This window comes from Eleutherodactylus coqui, chromosome 5, assembly GCF_035609145.1.
Source record: "Eleutherodactylus coqui strain aEleCoq1 chromosome 5, aEleCoq1.hap1, whole genome shotgun sequence".
In the NCBI taxonomy this organism is placed as follows: Eukaryota; Metazoa; Chordata; class Amphibia; order Anura; family Eleutherodactylidae; genus Eleutherodactylus; species Eleutherodactylus coqui.
In genome coordinates this window covers 5,730,836-5,747,241 of record NC_089841.1, presented here as the reverse complement: position 1 = coordinate 5,747,241, position 16,406 = coordinate 5,730,836, and the positions used below count along the sequence as shown (strand labels likewise).

Sequence of the window (16,406 nt, the reverse complement as noted above, 5' to 3'; positions counted from 1 at the left end):
GTCAGTCTTCAGAAACCCCTATAGCCGTATGCACACCTTTGTTGTCAGAGGAGGAGCTGGAACAATGCTTACAAGTTCCAGACTCGCCTTTGGAGTGAGGGGACATCAGATATAGGCAGACTAGCAGTACCACCAGTTTAGGTTAGGTTGAAACCAAGAATCCCATTGCCATGTATTTCTCTATCCCTCTGTATAAAAGACAGTAGGTATTTGTTTGCTTTCACACATAGGCAAGCAATATACCTGGGTGGTGACACTGCAGGGAGCTCAGATATCACCCTCCCTGTTCTCACAGCTCATGGGCCAAGTGTTGGAAGGCTGGCAACCTGAATCACAGGCTGTTGTTTTGTTATAATACGTTGATGACCTTTTGTTCTGTGCTCCAGACAAAGCCACATGCGTAGAAGCTTCAGTTTCTCTTCAGTTCCTTATAAATAACGGATGTAAGGCGTCAAAGAAGAAGCTCCAGTTTTGTTGTTCATCTGTGACTTTTCTTGGACATTGTCTCACGTCAGGAGCTCGTCATCTCACCCAGCATCGTAAATCTGCCGTAATGGACATTAAGGTACCCGCTTCTGTCTCTAAACTACGTACCTATCTAGGACTTGTTTCTTATTGTAGACCATGGACTGTGAATGCTTCGCAGCTGATGCAGCCACTGTATGACTGCCTCAAGAAAGAACCCTTCCAACTTACAGAAGTAGCCTTCTTGGCAGCCCTAGCCCTGGGCCTGCCCAACTACAACAAATCCTTCAGGCTCTACTGCAATGAGAAGAATGGACACACAGCAGCATGGAGGGCACAAACGACCCGCAGCCTACTACTCCAGCAGGTTAGACCCCGTCGCCCGACGATCACCTTCCTCTCTACGAGTAGTAGCGACAGTCTCCAGGATGTTGGACAAGTCAGCAGACCTAGTTCTGGATCATGAGGTACAACTGTTAGCACCGCATGATATCTCTGCCATTCTAACACAGGTTCAGCCCAACTACTTGTCTGCAGCCCGTTGCCTGAGACTCCAAGGTGCCCTCCTGATGCCTGCCAACGTTACCATCACCCGCTGTCAGACTTTGAATCGAGCTACTCTTTTACCGGAACAGGATGACACTGAGCAAGCGACTCAAGAAGAACTTCGCAACTGCGCCCAGCTCATGCAGATGGAAACTTCTGGGTTTGATTCCATCAAGGACACTCCACTACTTAATCCCGATTTTACCTTGTTCGTTGATGGCTCCAGGTATGCTGTAAATGGACAATTTCACACTGAATATGCGGTCACCACACAGACCCCTGTCCTTCATCAACAGTCATTACTTGCACACGTCTCAGCCCAACAAGCTAAACTGCAGGCCCTTACACACGCCTGTATGCTGGCACAAGACAGCTAACATTTACACGGACTCTAGATATGTCTTGGCAGACCAAGCAACCAAAGAAGCAGCCCTGCTACCCTTCACACCAGCAGTTCTGGCCACCTGCCAAGAAGAAGATGACATGTCACCATCGCTAAATGTCTGACAACATCTTCTTTTGTCTTTTCAGAAACAAGCATCTTCCCATGAAGTGTCAGGTTGGTAAGAAAATGGAGCCACTTCAGATTCCAGTGGCATGTGGACACTTCACGGGAAGCCTTGTCTTCCAAGAGCCTTGTTTCCAGTGCTAGCCTCCATAACACATGACCTCATGCATGCCTCAAAACTACAATGTGTGATCTTGTTTCCAGGTATTGGTATGCGTCCGGTTTTTCGGTAGTTGCTGTCTCTTATGCTCAGGGATGTATGACTTGTGCATTGTCCAACTCAGGTAGGACAGTGAAAACCCCTTCTAAACACACTCCTAGGCCCTTGTACCCCTTCCAGAGGTTGCAGATTGACTACATACAACTTCATGAAATCTGGACCGTTTCAATACGTCCTTGTATGTATTGCTCTCTTCTCTTGCTGGAGATTTACCCCGTTTCTGCGGCTAATGCCAAAAATACAGCCAAAAAGCTTCTTTCTGAAGTGGTCTGTAGGTTTGGTGTCGCAGAAACCACTGAGAGTGACCGTGGTGCTCCCTTTAGTGAGATAGCAGGGATGTTAGGCATAGAACAGGCATTCCACACACCCTACCATCCTCAAAGCAGTGGGGGAGTAGAGAGGCTGAATGACACCAGAGAAAAAAAATTAAATAAGAAAATTTTAAAAGCAATGACCGAATTGAATAGACCTTGGCCTGAGTGTCTTTCCTTGTCTCTCTTGTCAATAAGACACACGACCACCAAACAGACAGGTCTCAGTCCTTATGACATTCTGTTTGGTCCGGCCCCTCGTCTAGGCCTATACTTTCCTCAATTACAGGTTCAATTTGAACATATGTTACCTCCATTGCAGGATGTCTGTTGGATTTGTGGTGATAGTAGGATGCGTGCAACCCTGCCCAAATTTTGGAAAGGTAAGTGCACACCTACAAAAGTACTCCTCCCCTTTCAGCTGTTCCCAGCTTGGTGGACAGGACACACAAAGGCACCCCCATCAGGGCATAAAGAATCTCTGCGTGGACTGCCATGTAATCTCCCTGGTGGATCTTGTGATTCAGGTATTTATATTGATGAAATAGGGGTACCCAGGGGAGTGCAAAATGAGTTTAAAGTCAGAAACCAGATTGCAGGAGGAATTTAATCTGTCTTTTGTCCTTGGTGCACAATTAATAAAAATATTGATTGGATTAATTATATAAATTATAATCAACAGAGATTTGTAAACTACACCAGAGATGCCATACAAGGATTAGTGGAACAACTAGGCTCAACATCCTCTATGGCCTTCCAGAACCATCTTGCTTTGGACATGTTCCTAGCAGAGAAAGGAGGAGTCTGCAAGATGATTGGGGATTCATGCTGCACCCACATCCCCAACAACACGGCTCCGGACGGATCAGTGACTAAAGCTTTGCACGGACTTCTAAGTCTATCTATTGAACTTACGGGAAAAAATTCTGGTGTTTCTGATCCATTTACATCATGGTTGGAGGACATTTTTGGACAATGGAGTGCTTGGATCACGTCTCTTCTTACCACTTTGACTATTATAGTAATTGCTTTTGTAGTAGTAGGTTGTTGTGTAGTATCTTGTATACGCCGCATATTAGCAAAATCTGCTAAAAAGCTGATACCCACTATGATAGCACAAAATGGTATGTAAGCCCAGCTCTTATGTTCACCCGGCTAGGATTATTCTTGTATTGGTCAGAACAATAGTGAAATGTAATATAAAGGCTGGCAGACATCACTAGGAGGGACTGAAGTACCTCAAATGTTTACTGTTGTTCTGGGACAAGATAAGAAAGAAAAGGGGGAAATGTAATGGAATATAAAGGGTTAAGTTTCAGAATGCAATAAGTGTATGCTTCTTACCTTGTATTGGACTGTTGACCCTTAAATAGAAGACTAAAACCTATGCTTTGTAGTGCCGGGAACTAGGATTTTAAGATAAGAAGTCAACAGACAAATTAAATAAGGCTGAGCTATGTTAACAGAGAAGACACACAACTATTGTAGAAATGTTGTCTAATGCAGCAGCAATATCCTGACTTAGGTCATTTCTATGTCTGAGACGGGCCTTAAGAGCTTTGAGAATATTTGGTAGATGTCAATAAGTCTTGTGATCAATAAGTATTTTCACCTTTGTAACAGTAAGCTACGTAACACTAATCTTTGTACCAAGCAACATTTAGATACGCCCATTCTTTCTGTATAAGAGTTGGCAACGGTCATAATAAAGTAGAATTCATTGATTCTCATGGAGGTGTCTTGACATAACATGGAGTGATTTCATGCTGTTGATAGATAATGCAAAATCTCCTCATCATGGGCTTCCATATCTACCAATTTGGCACCTGGCAACAAGGTCATCAGATCGGTACCGATGTGGTCAGATAACAAGTTCATCGACTTGTGCATGCACATACATTATTGGGACAATGATTTAGGGATGTTTTAATGGCATTCTTTGTTCTTTACTTTCATACAGTAGCATATCTTCAATCAGGTATTTGATGTTTTCCGTTACCGCAGATCAAGTAACATCGATTATATCTGCGCTGTAACACCAGGTCCCATATCTAATATGATTTACTTAGGTAAGTGACCGGCGCTATATGCTTTGGCTCCCTGTGGATCTGAGTGGATGTTATGAGACATATTGGCCACTGAGGCTACTTTGTAGGCATTACTGGCAAATAGGTGTCACAGGCTGCACAGCGGGTACCACCAAGTATACGTACGCCACACCCTGCAGAATCGCAGTATTTTGCAATCAGTACCTGATGGAGAGTGACAGCGCATGTGTGGAAAGCAGGTAGTATCACAGCGTCCCGGATCGGACAGCCCAGGAGTCTGCGCATGCGTGGGACTAACAAGATATCAGGGCATTACGGAGATACTGGCCGAAACTCAGTTAGTACATGCGGATTGGCGCAGAAGAGACATACCCCTAGTTAGAGATTGGAGGGGGTGGAGACACAGGTAGATAAGTCTGCACCTTGTCCCTGTCTTCCCATCTCTTTACTAAATGTCTTGCAGACGGTGAGGCTGCTGTCTGTTAGCTTAAGGCCTTGTTCATACGGGCCACACGGCATCGCCACAAGAAAATCACAGCGATATGACCTCACTGCTCCATGAGATGGTGTGATCGGTTCAATCACAGCCATTCATCGAGCACTGGGTGTGATTGGCTAAGCATCAGCCAATCACAGCCAGTGCTTCCAGAAGGCAGGGATATTTCAATCCCCGGTCAGAAGAGAAGAAGCAGATCAGTGTCGGGACCCGGGGAGAAGCTGCGGCCGGCTGACCGCACATCTAAGGTGATGTATGTCTATTTTTTTAGGTTTTTCTGCACTTAGGGCTTACTTTAGGTTTGACAAAAGGATTTCCCACTGTAAAAGTTACACCGCACTGCATGAAAACCGCATTTTTGTGCGATGCGATGCAACAGAGAGGAAGGTTCCATAGGGAAACATGGGCTACAAAACCTCACAAGTCACGTGCATATCGCCGGACCTACTTCGTATGTGTGAAGGAACCCATAGGAAAGCATGGGCTTCTCATATATGCCAGTTGTAGCATTGAAGCAACGATAATCATTCTTTAGGCAGCACAACCATCCTGATGAATCACCCACAGTAACCGCGTTGACGGGCGGCTTCCCTGCTAACCTAAACAGATAAAGGGATTTTACCCACCTAACTGACAGCATGATGCCAATGAGACACTGTGCCCGTCCGTTACCACTGCCAGTCTGCTGCCTCTTGTATCCAGCTGGCAGACATATTACATCTGAATGCAGGACTGGACTATCTGATGACAATGGCTGCCGTACTGTCTGCATCAGTAAATAATACTGGACATTATGTCCATAAAACATACAGCAGTGAATGTGTCTGATGATAACATGAAGGGATCTGATGCTCCCCTGATCACAGTGAGACCATAATGTAATACAGACACCCTTCAGCTGAACAGCACTGCCCTGCGTACCTGCAGCAACGCCAAACGTATATAAAAGGACATGCTGATAGTCATTAGGCATTCATGCACTAGGAGAAGCTAAATAGATCGCTTCCCACTAGAGATGAGCGAGCACTGAAATGCTCGGGTGCTTGGTACTCAAGTCAAACATTTTGCAATGCTCGAGAGCTCGTTTCGAGTAATGAACCCCATTAAAATCAAGCATTTTTGTATGGGTCTCCGCATAGGTAATGACATGTCAAACACCAGAAAACATCAGAAAGTCATGGAAACACCACAGAAACGGATAGGGAAGGGCAGGGGCAGCATGCATGGCTGCATCTGAGGCTCCCAGGTCCCACTATTAAGCCAAAATGGGGGCAAGAGTCTGGTGTCACCCCTCTAACAAATTACTTCGGACAAACCCTCATTAGCAAGGCACACGCGCTGGCACATCTTAGCTAAGCACCACACTACCTGCAACCAAGGACAATCACTGCCTGCGGGTGACACCACTGCCTCTTCTCCTGGTTACATGCTGCCCAACCCCCCCCCCCCCCCCCCGCACGACCTTGCGTCCACAGCGCACACAAAATATTCCCTGCGCAGCATTCAGCTGCCCTCATGCCACACCACCCTGATGTCGATTTATAAGTGCGTCTGCGATGAGGAGGAACCGGAGGCACACACTGCAGAGGGTTGGCAGGCCCAGGCAGTAACCCTTTCTGAAAGTGTGGGTGATAGCCCACAATGCTGTTGGGAATTGATGACGTACGATCATCATTCCAATCCCGTGCCACCTCCATCACAAAATTGTCAGGAGCCGCAAACATGGGCATAAAAAGGACTCAGGTGCCAGCACTTCTACACATCTGCACAATGCAGCAGCACATACTAACACCAAAGATAGGTTTGAAGCAGGAGGTGTTGCAAAAGTAGCCACCACAGGTATACGGTGACCCTGTGAAAGTCTCATGAACTCACTAACGCTTCCTGTGAACGCTCCAATCCAGTATCACGGATAACTGTGGTAATTTGTAACATGAGAGATAATGCATGCCGACCAACGCAGATCCCCAGACCCCAAGAGGGAGGAGGTGGCATAATAAGCCAGAGAAACCATGACTGAGGTAGGACCCGCTATAGTCTGAACGGGCCCAGGGTCAGCCTCGGTCCCAGCCTCCACCTTGTGTGACCCAAAGTGCCATGGGCTACATAGCAATGGGAAATCCATGTGACCCACACACTTCATTCTGTGTAGGTGTCAGATAGCTTAACACCGCAATGGGAAAGCCTTCTGCGCCCAGCCCAAGTCATTCAATGTATTTGTGAAAGATAGCTAAAACACTGCAATGGCAAATCTTTGTGCACCCACAGCGTAGGCAAGCCCATGAAACCCAAAGAAAGTATTAAACATGAAGTAATTACAGTGCCCAAACATGACAGAGTTTCTCCATGCCCAGGACCTCAGCATCTGCACACACCCTCAGCAATCGTGGGCATAAAGCGGACTCGGATGCTAATACAGCTGTGAACATCTCATTAAATCAGTTACGGTTGCTTTCATCGCTCCAAAGACTGGATGAACCACAAAGAAGTTCCACAGGCCAAACCTGGTGCAGTTGCATCCCACCACAGGACTTCGGCCTCTGCCCACACCCTCAGTAATCATGGGCATAAAGCAGACTCGGATGCTAGTACAGCTGTGAACGTCTCATTAAATCAGTTATAGTTGATTTCATTGCTCCAAAAAAGTTCCACAGGCCAAACCTGGCACAGTTGCAACCCCCCCCCCCCCCCCTTGACTTCGGCCTCTGCCCACACCCTTAGCAATCGTGGGCATACAGCAGACTTGGATGCTAATACAGTTGTAAACATTTCCTTAATTCAGTTACGCTTCTTTTGATTAGTCTAAACCAGTGTCTCAGATAACTGTGGTAACATGAGATCAAATACATGTCGGCCAGCGCTGATCCCCAGACTGCAAGCAGGAGGAGGAGGTGGCACTCTGCACTCTACCCAAGTCATTCAGTGTATTCGTGCCAGATAGCTAAAACACCGCAATGGGAAATCTTTGTGCACCCACAGCATAGACGGCCACATGAAACTCAAAGAAAGTATTACACATAAAGAAATCAGAGTGCCAACACATGGCAGAGTTTCACCCCGCCAAGGACCTCGGCCCACACGTCTGGTCTAGTCATTCAGTGTATTTGTGCCAGATTGGTAAAACACTGCAATGGGAAGTCTTTGTGCACCCACAGCATAGGCGAGCCCCTGGAACCCAGGGACAGTATTAAAAGGAAGAAAAGAGAGTGCCCAAACATGGCAGAGTTTCACCATGCCAAGGACCTCGGCCTCGGCCCACATTTCTGGCCAATTCATTTTTTGTATGTGTCAGATAGCTAAACAATTCAATGGGAAAGCCTTTTTGCACCCACAGTATAGGCGAGCCCCTGGAACCCAGGGACAGTATTAAACAGAAAGAAAAGAGAGTGCCCATACATGGCAGAGTTTCACCCCGCCATGGACCTCGGCCCACATTTCTGCCTAATTCACTCTTTGTATGTGTCAGATAGCTGAACAACGCAATGTGAAAGCCTTTGTGCACCTACAGCATAGGCGAGCCCATGAAACTCAAAGACAGTATTAAAAATGCAGAAAAGGGAGTGCCCAAACATGGTAGAGTTTCAACCTGCCCAGGACCTCAGCCCACACTTCTCGCCTAGTCAGTCAGTGTATTTGTGCCAGATAGGTAAAACATCGCAATGGGAAGTCTTTGTGCACCCACAGCATAGACGAGCCCATGAAACTCAAAGACGGTATTACACATAAAGAAATCAGAGTGCCCAAACATGTCAGAGTTTTACCTCGCCAAGGACCTCGGCCTCGGCCCACACCCTTAGTAATCATGGGCATAAAGCAGACTCGGATGTTAGTACAGCTGTGAACGTCTCATTAAATCAGTTACGATTGCTTACATCGCTCCATAGACTGGATGAACCACCAAGGAGGTGGCATAATAAGGCCGAGAAACCATGACCAAGGTAGGACCCGCAATACTCTGTGTGGGAAGTACGTGAGAGTGTCCTGGGTCAGGCTCGGTCCCAGCCTCTACCTTGTGTGACCCAAGGTGCCGTGAGTTACATAGCTATGGGAAATCCATGTGTCCCTACACACTTCATGCTGCATATGTGTCAGGCAGCTGAACACCGCTATGGGAAACCTTTGTGCACCCACAGTATAGGCGGACCCCTGAAACTTTTCTGTTGCAAGAGTATAGGTGAACCCCTGAAACTGTGGGCTACACAGTAAAATATCAATATTTGCAGATGACACAAAATTATACAATATAATCAATGCAATGGAGGACAAGATACGGCTACAAACGGACCTAGATAAGCTGGGGGCTTGGGGAGAAAAATGGCAAATGAAGTTCAATGTAGAAAAATGTAAGGTTATGCACATGGGCAGGAGAAACGGATCTCACCGATAAACACTAGATGGGGTACTGCTAGGAAAAGTGAAATGGAAAGGGACCTGTGGGTACTAGTGGACTGTAGACTAAACTGGAGTAACGAATGCCAGTCAGCTGCTGCAAAAGCTAATAAAGTCTGCATTAAAAGAGGTATAGGGGCGAGGGATGAGAACATTATCCTCCCACTATATAAGGCACTTCTCAGGCCTCACATGGAATACTATGTACAGTTCTGGTCACCGGTGCTCAGGAAAGATGTTACAGTGCTGGAGGGGGTTCAAGGAAGGGCAACTAAATTATTACATGGGATGAAGGGACTGGAATACCCAGAGAGGCACCAAAACTGGGATTATTCACCCTGGAAAAAAGACGGCTAAGGGGTGAACAAATAACTATGTATAAATCCATGAGGGGACAATACAAGGATCTCTGCCAGGATCTGTTTATACCCAGGACTGCAACGGTAACAAGAGGGCATCCACTATGTCTAGAGGAAAGCAGGTTTCATCACCAACACAGAAGGGGGTTCTTTACTGTAAGAGCAGTGAGACTGTGGAACTCTCTCCCTGAGGATGTGGTGATGGCAAATTCTAGAGAGGAGTTTAAGAGGGACCAGATGTCTTTCTGGAGGGGAAGGATATTATAGGTTATAAATCTTAGGTTAATAGTTAATCCGGGTATACAGGCAGGTAGGAACTATTAGGGGTTGATCAAGGGATTAGTCTGATTGCCATTAGGGAGTCGGGAAGGAATTTTCCCCCAAAAAGGCTAATTGGCTTCTGCTCTTGTTTTTCTTTTTGCCTTTCTCTAGATCAACAACATAGGAGGATGAGCGGGCTGGACTGGATGGACATTGTCTTCATTCGGCCTTACATACCATGTTACATACTATGTTTTAGTAGCAAGTGTATAGGCGAACCCCTCAAACCTTTCAGTAGACTCTGTATAGGCGGATCCCTGTAACATTTATGTAGCAAGAGTATAGGCGAAACCCTCAAACCTCTCAGTAGCAAGTGTATAGGCGGACCCCTGTAACATTTCTGTAGCAAGAGTATAGGCGGACCCCAGTGACATTTCAGTAGGAAGAGTATAGGCAAACCCCTCAAACCTTTCAGTAGCAAGTTTATAGGCGGACCCCTGTAACATTTATGTAGCAAGAATATAGGCAGACCCCAATAACATTTCTGTAGCAAGAGTATAGGCGGACCCCTGTAACATTTCTGTAGCAAAAGTATAGGAGAACCCCTGTAACAAATCTGTAGGAAGAGTGTAGGCAAACCCCTGAAACATTGGTGTATCAAGCGTATAGGTGAACACTAGAGATGAGCGAACATACTCGTCCGAGCTTGATACTCGTTCGAGTATTAGCGTGTTCGAGATGCTCGTTACTCGTGACGAGTACCACGCGATGTTCGGGTTACTTTCACTTTCATCTCTGAGATGTTAGCGCGCTTTTCGAGCCAATTGAAAGACAGGGAAGGCATTACAACTTCCCCCTGCGACGTTCAAGCCCTATACCACCCCCCTGCAGTGAGTGGCTGGCGAGATCAGGTGTCACCCGAGTATAAAAATCGTCCCCTCCCGCGGCTCGCCACAGATGCGTTCTGACATAGAGGAGGGACAGTGCTATCTTGGTGGAGCTGCTATAGGGAGAGTGTTAGGAGTATTTTAGGCTTCAAGAACCCCAACGGTCCTTCTTAGGGCCACATCTAACCGTGTGCAGTACTGTGGAGGCTGCTTTTTGCAGTGTTGCACATTTTTTTTTTTTTTTGGTATATCGGCCGTGCAGAGCATTGCGCCCTGCAGTAATACTCCAGGGACAGAAGCGTTTAGGCAGGGACAGAAGACATATTATTGATTGAATATAGGCAGTGGGCCTTTGCAAAAAAATTTGTGGGAAAAAATCTATTTGGGCTGCCTGTGACTGTCCTCAGTGTTCTGGGTCTGTGCTGGGTGTAGTAGTTCTCCAAATTCATACGCAGCCAGCTAAGTGTTACAGCAGGCTTGCGCAAAATTATTTCCTGGCGTTCCGTAAGCGAAGTCAGACTCCAACCACAGGCCAATAAGCGGCACATTTAATTACAGCGTTCTGTTTCTGCACTACTGGTAATACAGCATGCTGAGGGGTAGGGGTAGGCCTAGAGGACGTGGACGCGGGCGAGGACGCGGAGGCCCAAGTCAGGGTGTGGGCACAGGCCGAGCCAGTGCGGTGGCCAGGGGTAGAGGCAGGGCCAGACCGAATAATCCACCAACTGTTTCCCAAAGCGCCCCCTCGCGCCATGCCACCCTGCAGAGGTCAAGGTGCTCTATGGTGTGGCAGTTTTTCACAGAGACGCCTGACGACCGACGAACAGTGGTGTGCAACCTTTGTCGCACCAACATCAGCTGGGGAGGCACCACCACCAGCATGCGCAGGCATATGATGGCCAAGCACCCCACAACGTGGGACGAAGTCTGTTCACCGAATCCGGTTTGCACCACTGCCTCTCCCCCTGTGCCCCAACCTGCCACTGAGATCCAACCCCCCTCTGAGGACACAGGCTCTACCGTCTCCTGGCCTGCACCCACACCCTCACCTCCGCTGTCCTCGGCCCCATCCAGCAATGTCTCTCAGCGCAGCGTCCAGACGTCGCTAGCCGCCACTGTTTGAGCGCAAGCGCAAGTATGCCGCCACGCACCCGCACGCTCAAGCGTTAAACGTGAACATTGCCAAATTGATCAGCCTGGAGATGCTGCCGTATAGGCTTGTGGAAATGGAGGCTTTCAAAAGCATGATGGCGGCGGCCCCGCGCTACTCGGTTCCCAGTCGCCACTACTTTTCCTGATGTGCCGTCCCAGGCCTGCACGACCACGTCTCCCGCAACATTGTACGCGCCCTCACCAACGCGGTTACTGCCAAGGTCCACTTAACAACGGACACGTGGACAAGCACAGGCTGGCAGGGCCACTATATCTCCCTGACGGCACATTGGGTGAATTTAGTGGAGGCTGGGACCGAGTCAGAGCCTGGGACCGCTCACGTCCTACCCACCCCCCGAATTGCGTGCCCCAGCTCGGTGGTGGTATCTGCGGCGGTGTATGCTTCCTCCACTAAACCACCCTCCTCCTCCTCCTACGCAACCTCTGTCTCGCAATCAAGATGTGTCAGCAGCAGCACGTCGCCAGCAGACGGTGTCGCGCGGCATGGCAGCACAGCGGTGGGCAAGTGTCAGCAGGCTGTGCTGAAACTACTCAGCTTAGGAGAGAAGAGGCAGACGGCCCACGAATTGCTGCAGGGTCTGACAGAGCAGACCGACCGCTGGCTTGCGCCGCTGAGCCTCCAACCGGGCATGGTCGTGTGTGACAACGGCCGTAACCTGGTGGCGGCTCTGCAGCTCGGCAGTCTCACGCATGTGCCATGCCTGGCCCATGTCTTTAATTTGGTGGTTCAGCGCTTTCTGAAAAGCTACCCACACTTGTCATACCTGCTCGGAAAGGTGCGCCGGGTCAGCGCACATTTCCGCAACTCCAAGACGGACGCTGCCACCCTGCGGACCCTGCAACATCGGTTTCATCTGCCAGTGCACCGATTGCTGTGCGACGTGCTCACACGGTGGAACTCTACGCTCCACATGTTGGCCAGGCTCTATGAGCTGCGAAGAGCTATTGCGGAATACCAACTCCAACATGGGCGGCGTAGTGGGAGTCAGCCTCCTCAATTATTTACAGAAGAGTGGGCCTGGTTGGCAGCCATCTGCCAGGTCCTTGGAAACTTTGAGGAGTCTACCCAGATGCTGAGCGGGGATGCTGCAATCATTAGAGTCACCATTCCTCTGCTATGCCTCTTGAGAAGTTCCCTGCAAAGCATAAAGGCAGACGCTTTGCACTCGGAAACGGAGGCGGGGGAAGACAGTATGTCGCTGGATAGTCAGAGCACCCTCGTGTCTATATCTCAGCGCGTTGAGGAGGAGGAGGAGGAGGGGGAGGAGCATGAGGAGGAGGGGGAAGAGACAGCTTGGCCCACTGCTGAGGGTACAGCTGCTGCTTGCCTGTCATCCTTTCAGCGTGTATGGCCAGAGGAGGAGGAGGAGGAGGAGGAGGAGGGGGAGGAGCATGAGGAGGAGGGGGAAGAGACAGCTTGGCCCACTGCTGAGGGTACAGCTGCTGCTTGCCTGTCATCCTTTCAGCGTGTATGGCCAGAGGAGGAGGAGGGGGAGGAGCATGAGGAGGAGGGGGAAGAGACAGCTTGGCCCACTGCTGAGGGTACAGATGCTGCTTGCCTGTCATCCTTTCAGCGTGTATGGCCAGAGGAGTAGGAGGAGGAGGAGGAGGATCCTGAAAGTGATCTTCCTAGTGAGGACAGCCATGTGTTGCGTACAGGTACCCTGGCACACATGGCTGACTTCATGTTAGGATGCCTTTCTCGTGACCCTCGCGTTACACGCATTCTGGCCACTACGGATTACTGGGTGTACACACTGCTCGACCCACGGTATAAGGAGAGCCTTTCCACTCTCATTCCCGAAGAGGAAAGGGGTTCGGGAATGATGCTATACCGCAGGGCGCTGGTGGACAAACTGATGGTAAACTACCCACCCGGCAGCGCTAGTGGCCGAAGGCGCATTTCCGCGGCCCAGGTAGCAGGGGAGGCGCAGAGATCAGGCAGCATGTACAGCGCAGGCAGGGGACCATTATCCAAGGCCTTTGCCAGCTTTCTGGCTCCCCAGCAAGACTGTGTCACCGGTCCCCAGTCAAGGCTGAGTTGGCGGGAGCACTGTAAAAGGATGGTGAGGGAGTACGTAGCCGATCGCACGACCGTCCTCGGTGACGCCTCTGCCCCCTACAACTACTGGGTGCCGAAGCTGGACACGTGGCCTGAACTCGCGCTGTATGCCCTGGAGGTGCTTGCTTGTCCTGCGGCTAGCGTCTTGTCAGAGAGTGTGTTTAGTGTGGCAGGGGGAATCATCACGGTTAAGCGTACCCACCTGTCAACCGACAGTGCCGACAGGCTTACACTCATCAAGATGAACAAAGCCTAGATTTCCCCAGAATTCTCTTCTCCACCAGCGGACAGCAGCAATACCTAAACAATACGTAGGCTGCACCCGCGGATGGAAGCATCGTTCTCTATCACCATCCAAAACGGGGACCTTTTTGCTTCATCAATCTGTGTATAATATTCCTCCTCCTCCTCCTGCTCCTCCTCCTGAAACCTCACATAATCACGCCGAACGGGCAATTTTTCTTAGGGCCACAAGGCTCAGTCATATAATTTTTGTAAACAATTTTTATACGTTTCAATCCTCATTAAAGCGTTGAAACTTTCACCTCAACCAATTTTTATTTTAACTGGGCTGCCTCCAGGCCTAGTTACCAATTAAGCCACATTAACCAAAGCGATTAATGGGTTTCACCTGCCCTCTTGGTTGGGCATGGGCAATTTTTCTGAGGTACATTAGTACTGTTGGTACACCAATTTTTGGGGGCCCTCGCCTACAGTGTAATCCAATTAATTTTTAACCCACCTGCATTACAGCTGATGTTACATCCGATGTGTTGGGCACTGCAATGGGATATATTTATGTACCGCCGGTGGCTTCCTGGCACCCACCCATGCTGTGGGTCCACAGGGAGTTGTAACTGCATGTGTCCACTTCTAAAGAACCCCAGTCTGACTGGGGCATGCAGTGTGGGCCGAAGCCCACCTGCATTAAACATGACATTACCTCAGCTGTGATGGGCAATGCAATGGGATATATTTATGTACCGCCGGTGGGTTCCAGGGAGCCACCCATACTGTCGGTCCACAGGGAGTTGTAACTGCATGTGTCCACTTCTAAAGAACCCCAGTCTGACTGGGGCATGCAGTGTGGGCCGAAGCCCACCTGCATTAAACATGCCTACCTCAGCTGTGATGGGCAATGCAATGGGATATATTTATGTTCCGCCGGTGGCTTCCTGGCACCCACCCATGCTGTCGGTCCACAGGGAGTTCACAATAGGGAGTTGTACCTGCCTGTGTCTATGAATTAAAAACCCCGGTCAGGTTGGGGCATGCAGTGTGGGCCGAAGCCCACCTGCATTTAATCTGACGTTAGCTCTGCTGTCCAGGGCACTGCAATGGGATACATTTATGTACAGCTGGTGGGTTCCAGGGAGCCACCCATGCTGTGGGTGCACACTGAATTCCCATTGCGGAGTTGTACCTGCCTGTGACTATTTATAAAAAAACCGGGATCTGACTGGGGCATGCAGACACCTTGACAGAATGAATAGTGTGTGGCACATAGGTTCCCCATTGCTATGCCCACGTGTGCAGCTCCAGATGGAGGTGGCACAGGATTGGATTTCTCATTGCTTCTGTACAGCATTGTGGACTATCGCCCCGCCCCTTTTAAAGAGGGTCGCTGCCTAGCCGTGCCAACCCTCTGCAGTGTGTGCCTGCTTTTCCTCTGGCAGACGCACTTATAAATAGACATGAGGGTGGCGTGGCATGAGGGCAGCTGAAGGCTGGGCAGGGACAGTTTGGTGTGCGCTGTGGACACTGGGTTGTGGGGGGGGAGGGGTTGGGCAGCATGTAACCCAGGAGAAGTGGCAGCGGAGTGTCATGCAAGCAGTGATTGTGCTTTGTTGGAGGTAGTGTGGTGCTTAGCTAAGGTATGCCTTGCTAATGAGGGCTTTTCAGAAGTAAAAGTTGTTGGGAGGGGGGGGGGGCACTCTTGCCGCTATTGTGGCTTAATAGTGGGACCTGGGAACTTGAGATGCAGCCCAACATGTAGCCCCTCGCCTGCCCTATCCGTTGCTGTGTCGTTCCCATCACTTTCTTGAATTGCCCAGATTTTCACAAACGAAAACCTTAGCGAGAATCGGCGATATACAAAAATGCTCGGGTCGCCCATTGACTTCAATGGGGTTCGCTACTCGAAACAAACCCTCGAGCATCGCGAAAAGTTCATCTCGAGTAACGAGCACCCGAGCATTTTGGTGCTCGCTCATCTCTAGTGAACACCTGAAAAAAATTGGTTACCAAGAGTGTAGGCGAAGGCTGATAAAATTAGTTAGATAACAGTATAGGCAAGGGTCTGAAAAATTGCTCAACAGCGAGGGCAGGTGAAACCCATAAACATGTTTTAAAGATATAGCTCACTGTTGCTTAATTTGTAACAGAGCCTGGAGGCAGCCCTCCGAAAAAATTGGTTTCAGTTAAAGTATAAAAACTTTTGAAACTGTTACAAATTGTAAAAAACTTTTAAACAGAGCCTTTTGGGCTGCAGAAGAATTGGCAGTTCAGCGTGATGACATGCTGTTTTAGAAGGAGGAGTAGGAGGAGTAATAATATGAGAGAGGAATTGGCGAAGCTCATTCCCCCTTTTTTTGTGGTGATAGAGGATGCATTTTTTTCCTGTTGCAGTGAAAATAATCATTAGGTTTCGCTTCTTTCCACCGGTGGAGAGGAGAAGTCTA

At 49.0% G+C, this 16,406-nt stretch overlaps 1 protein-coding gene across 1 annotated transcript in view; it reads right to left on the bottom strand.

Moving 5' to 3' along the window:
• Positions 1-1,904: 1,904 nt before the first annotated feature.
• LOC136627224 (uncharacterized) overlaps positions 1,905-16,406 on the bottom strand; it is a 31,372-nt gene continuing 16,870 nt past the window's right edge. The window contains exon 5 of the mRNA XM_066602154.1: positions 1,905-2,056. Coding sequence (XP_066458251.1) covers positions 1,905-2,056 — 152 coding nt within the window. The remainder of the gene's footprint in view (positions 2,057-16,406) is intronic.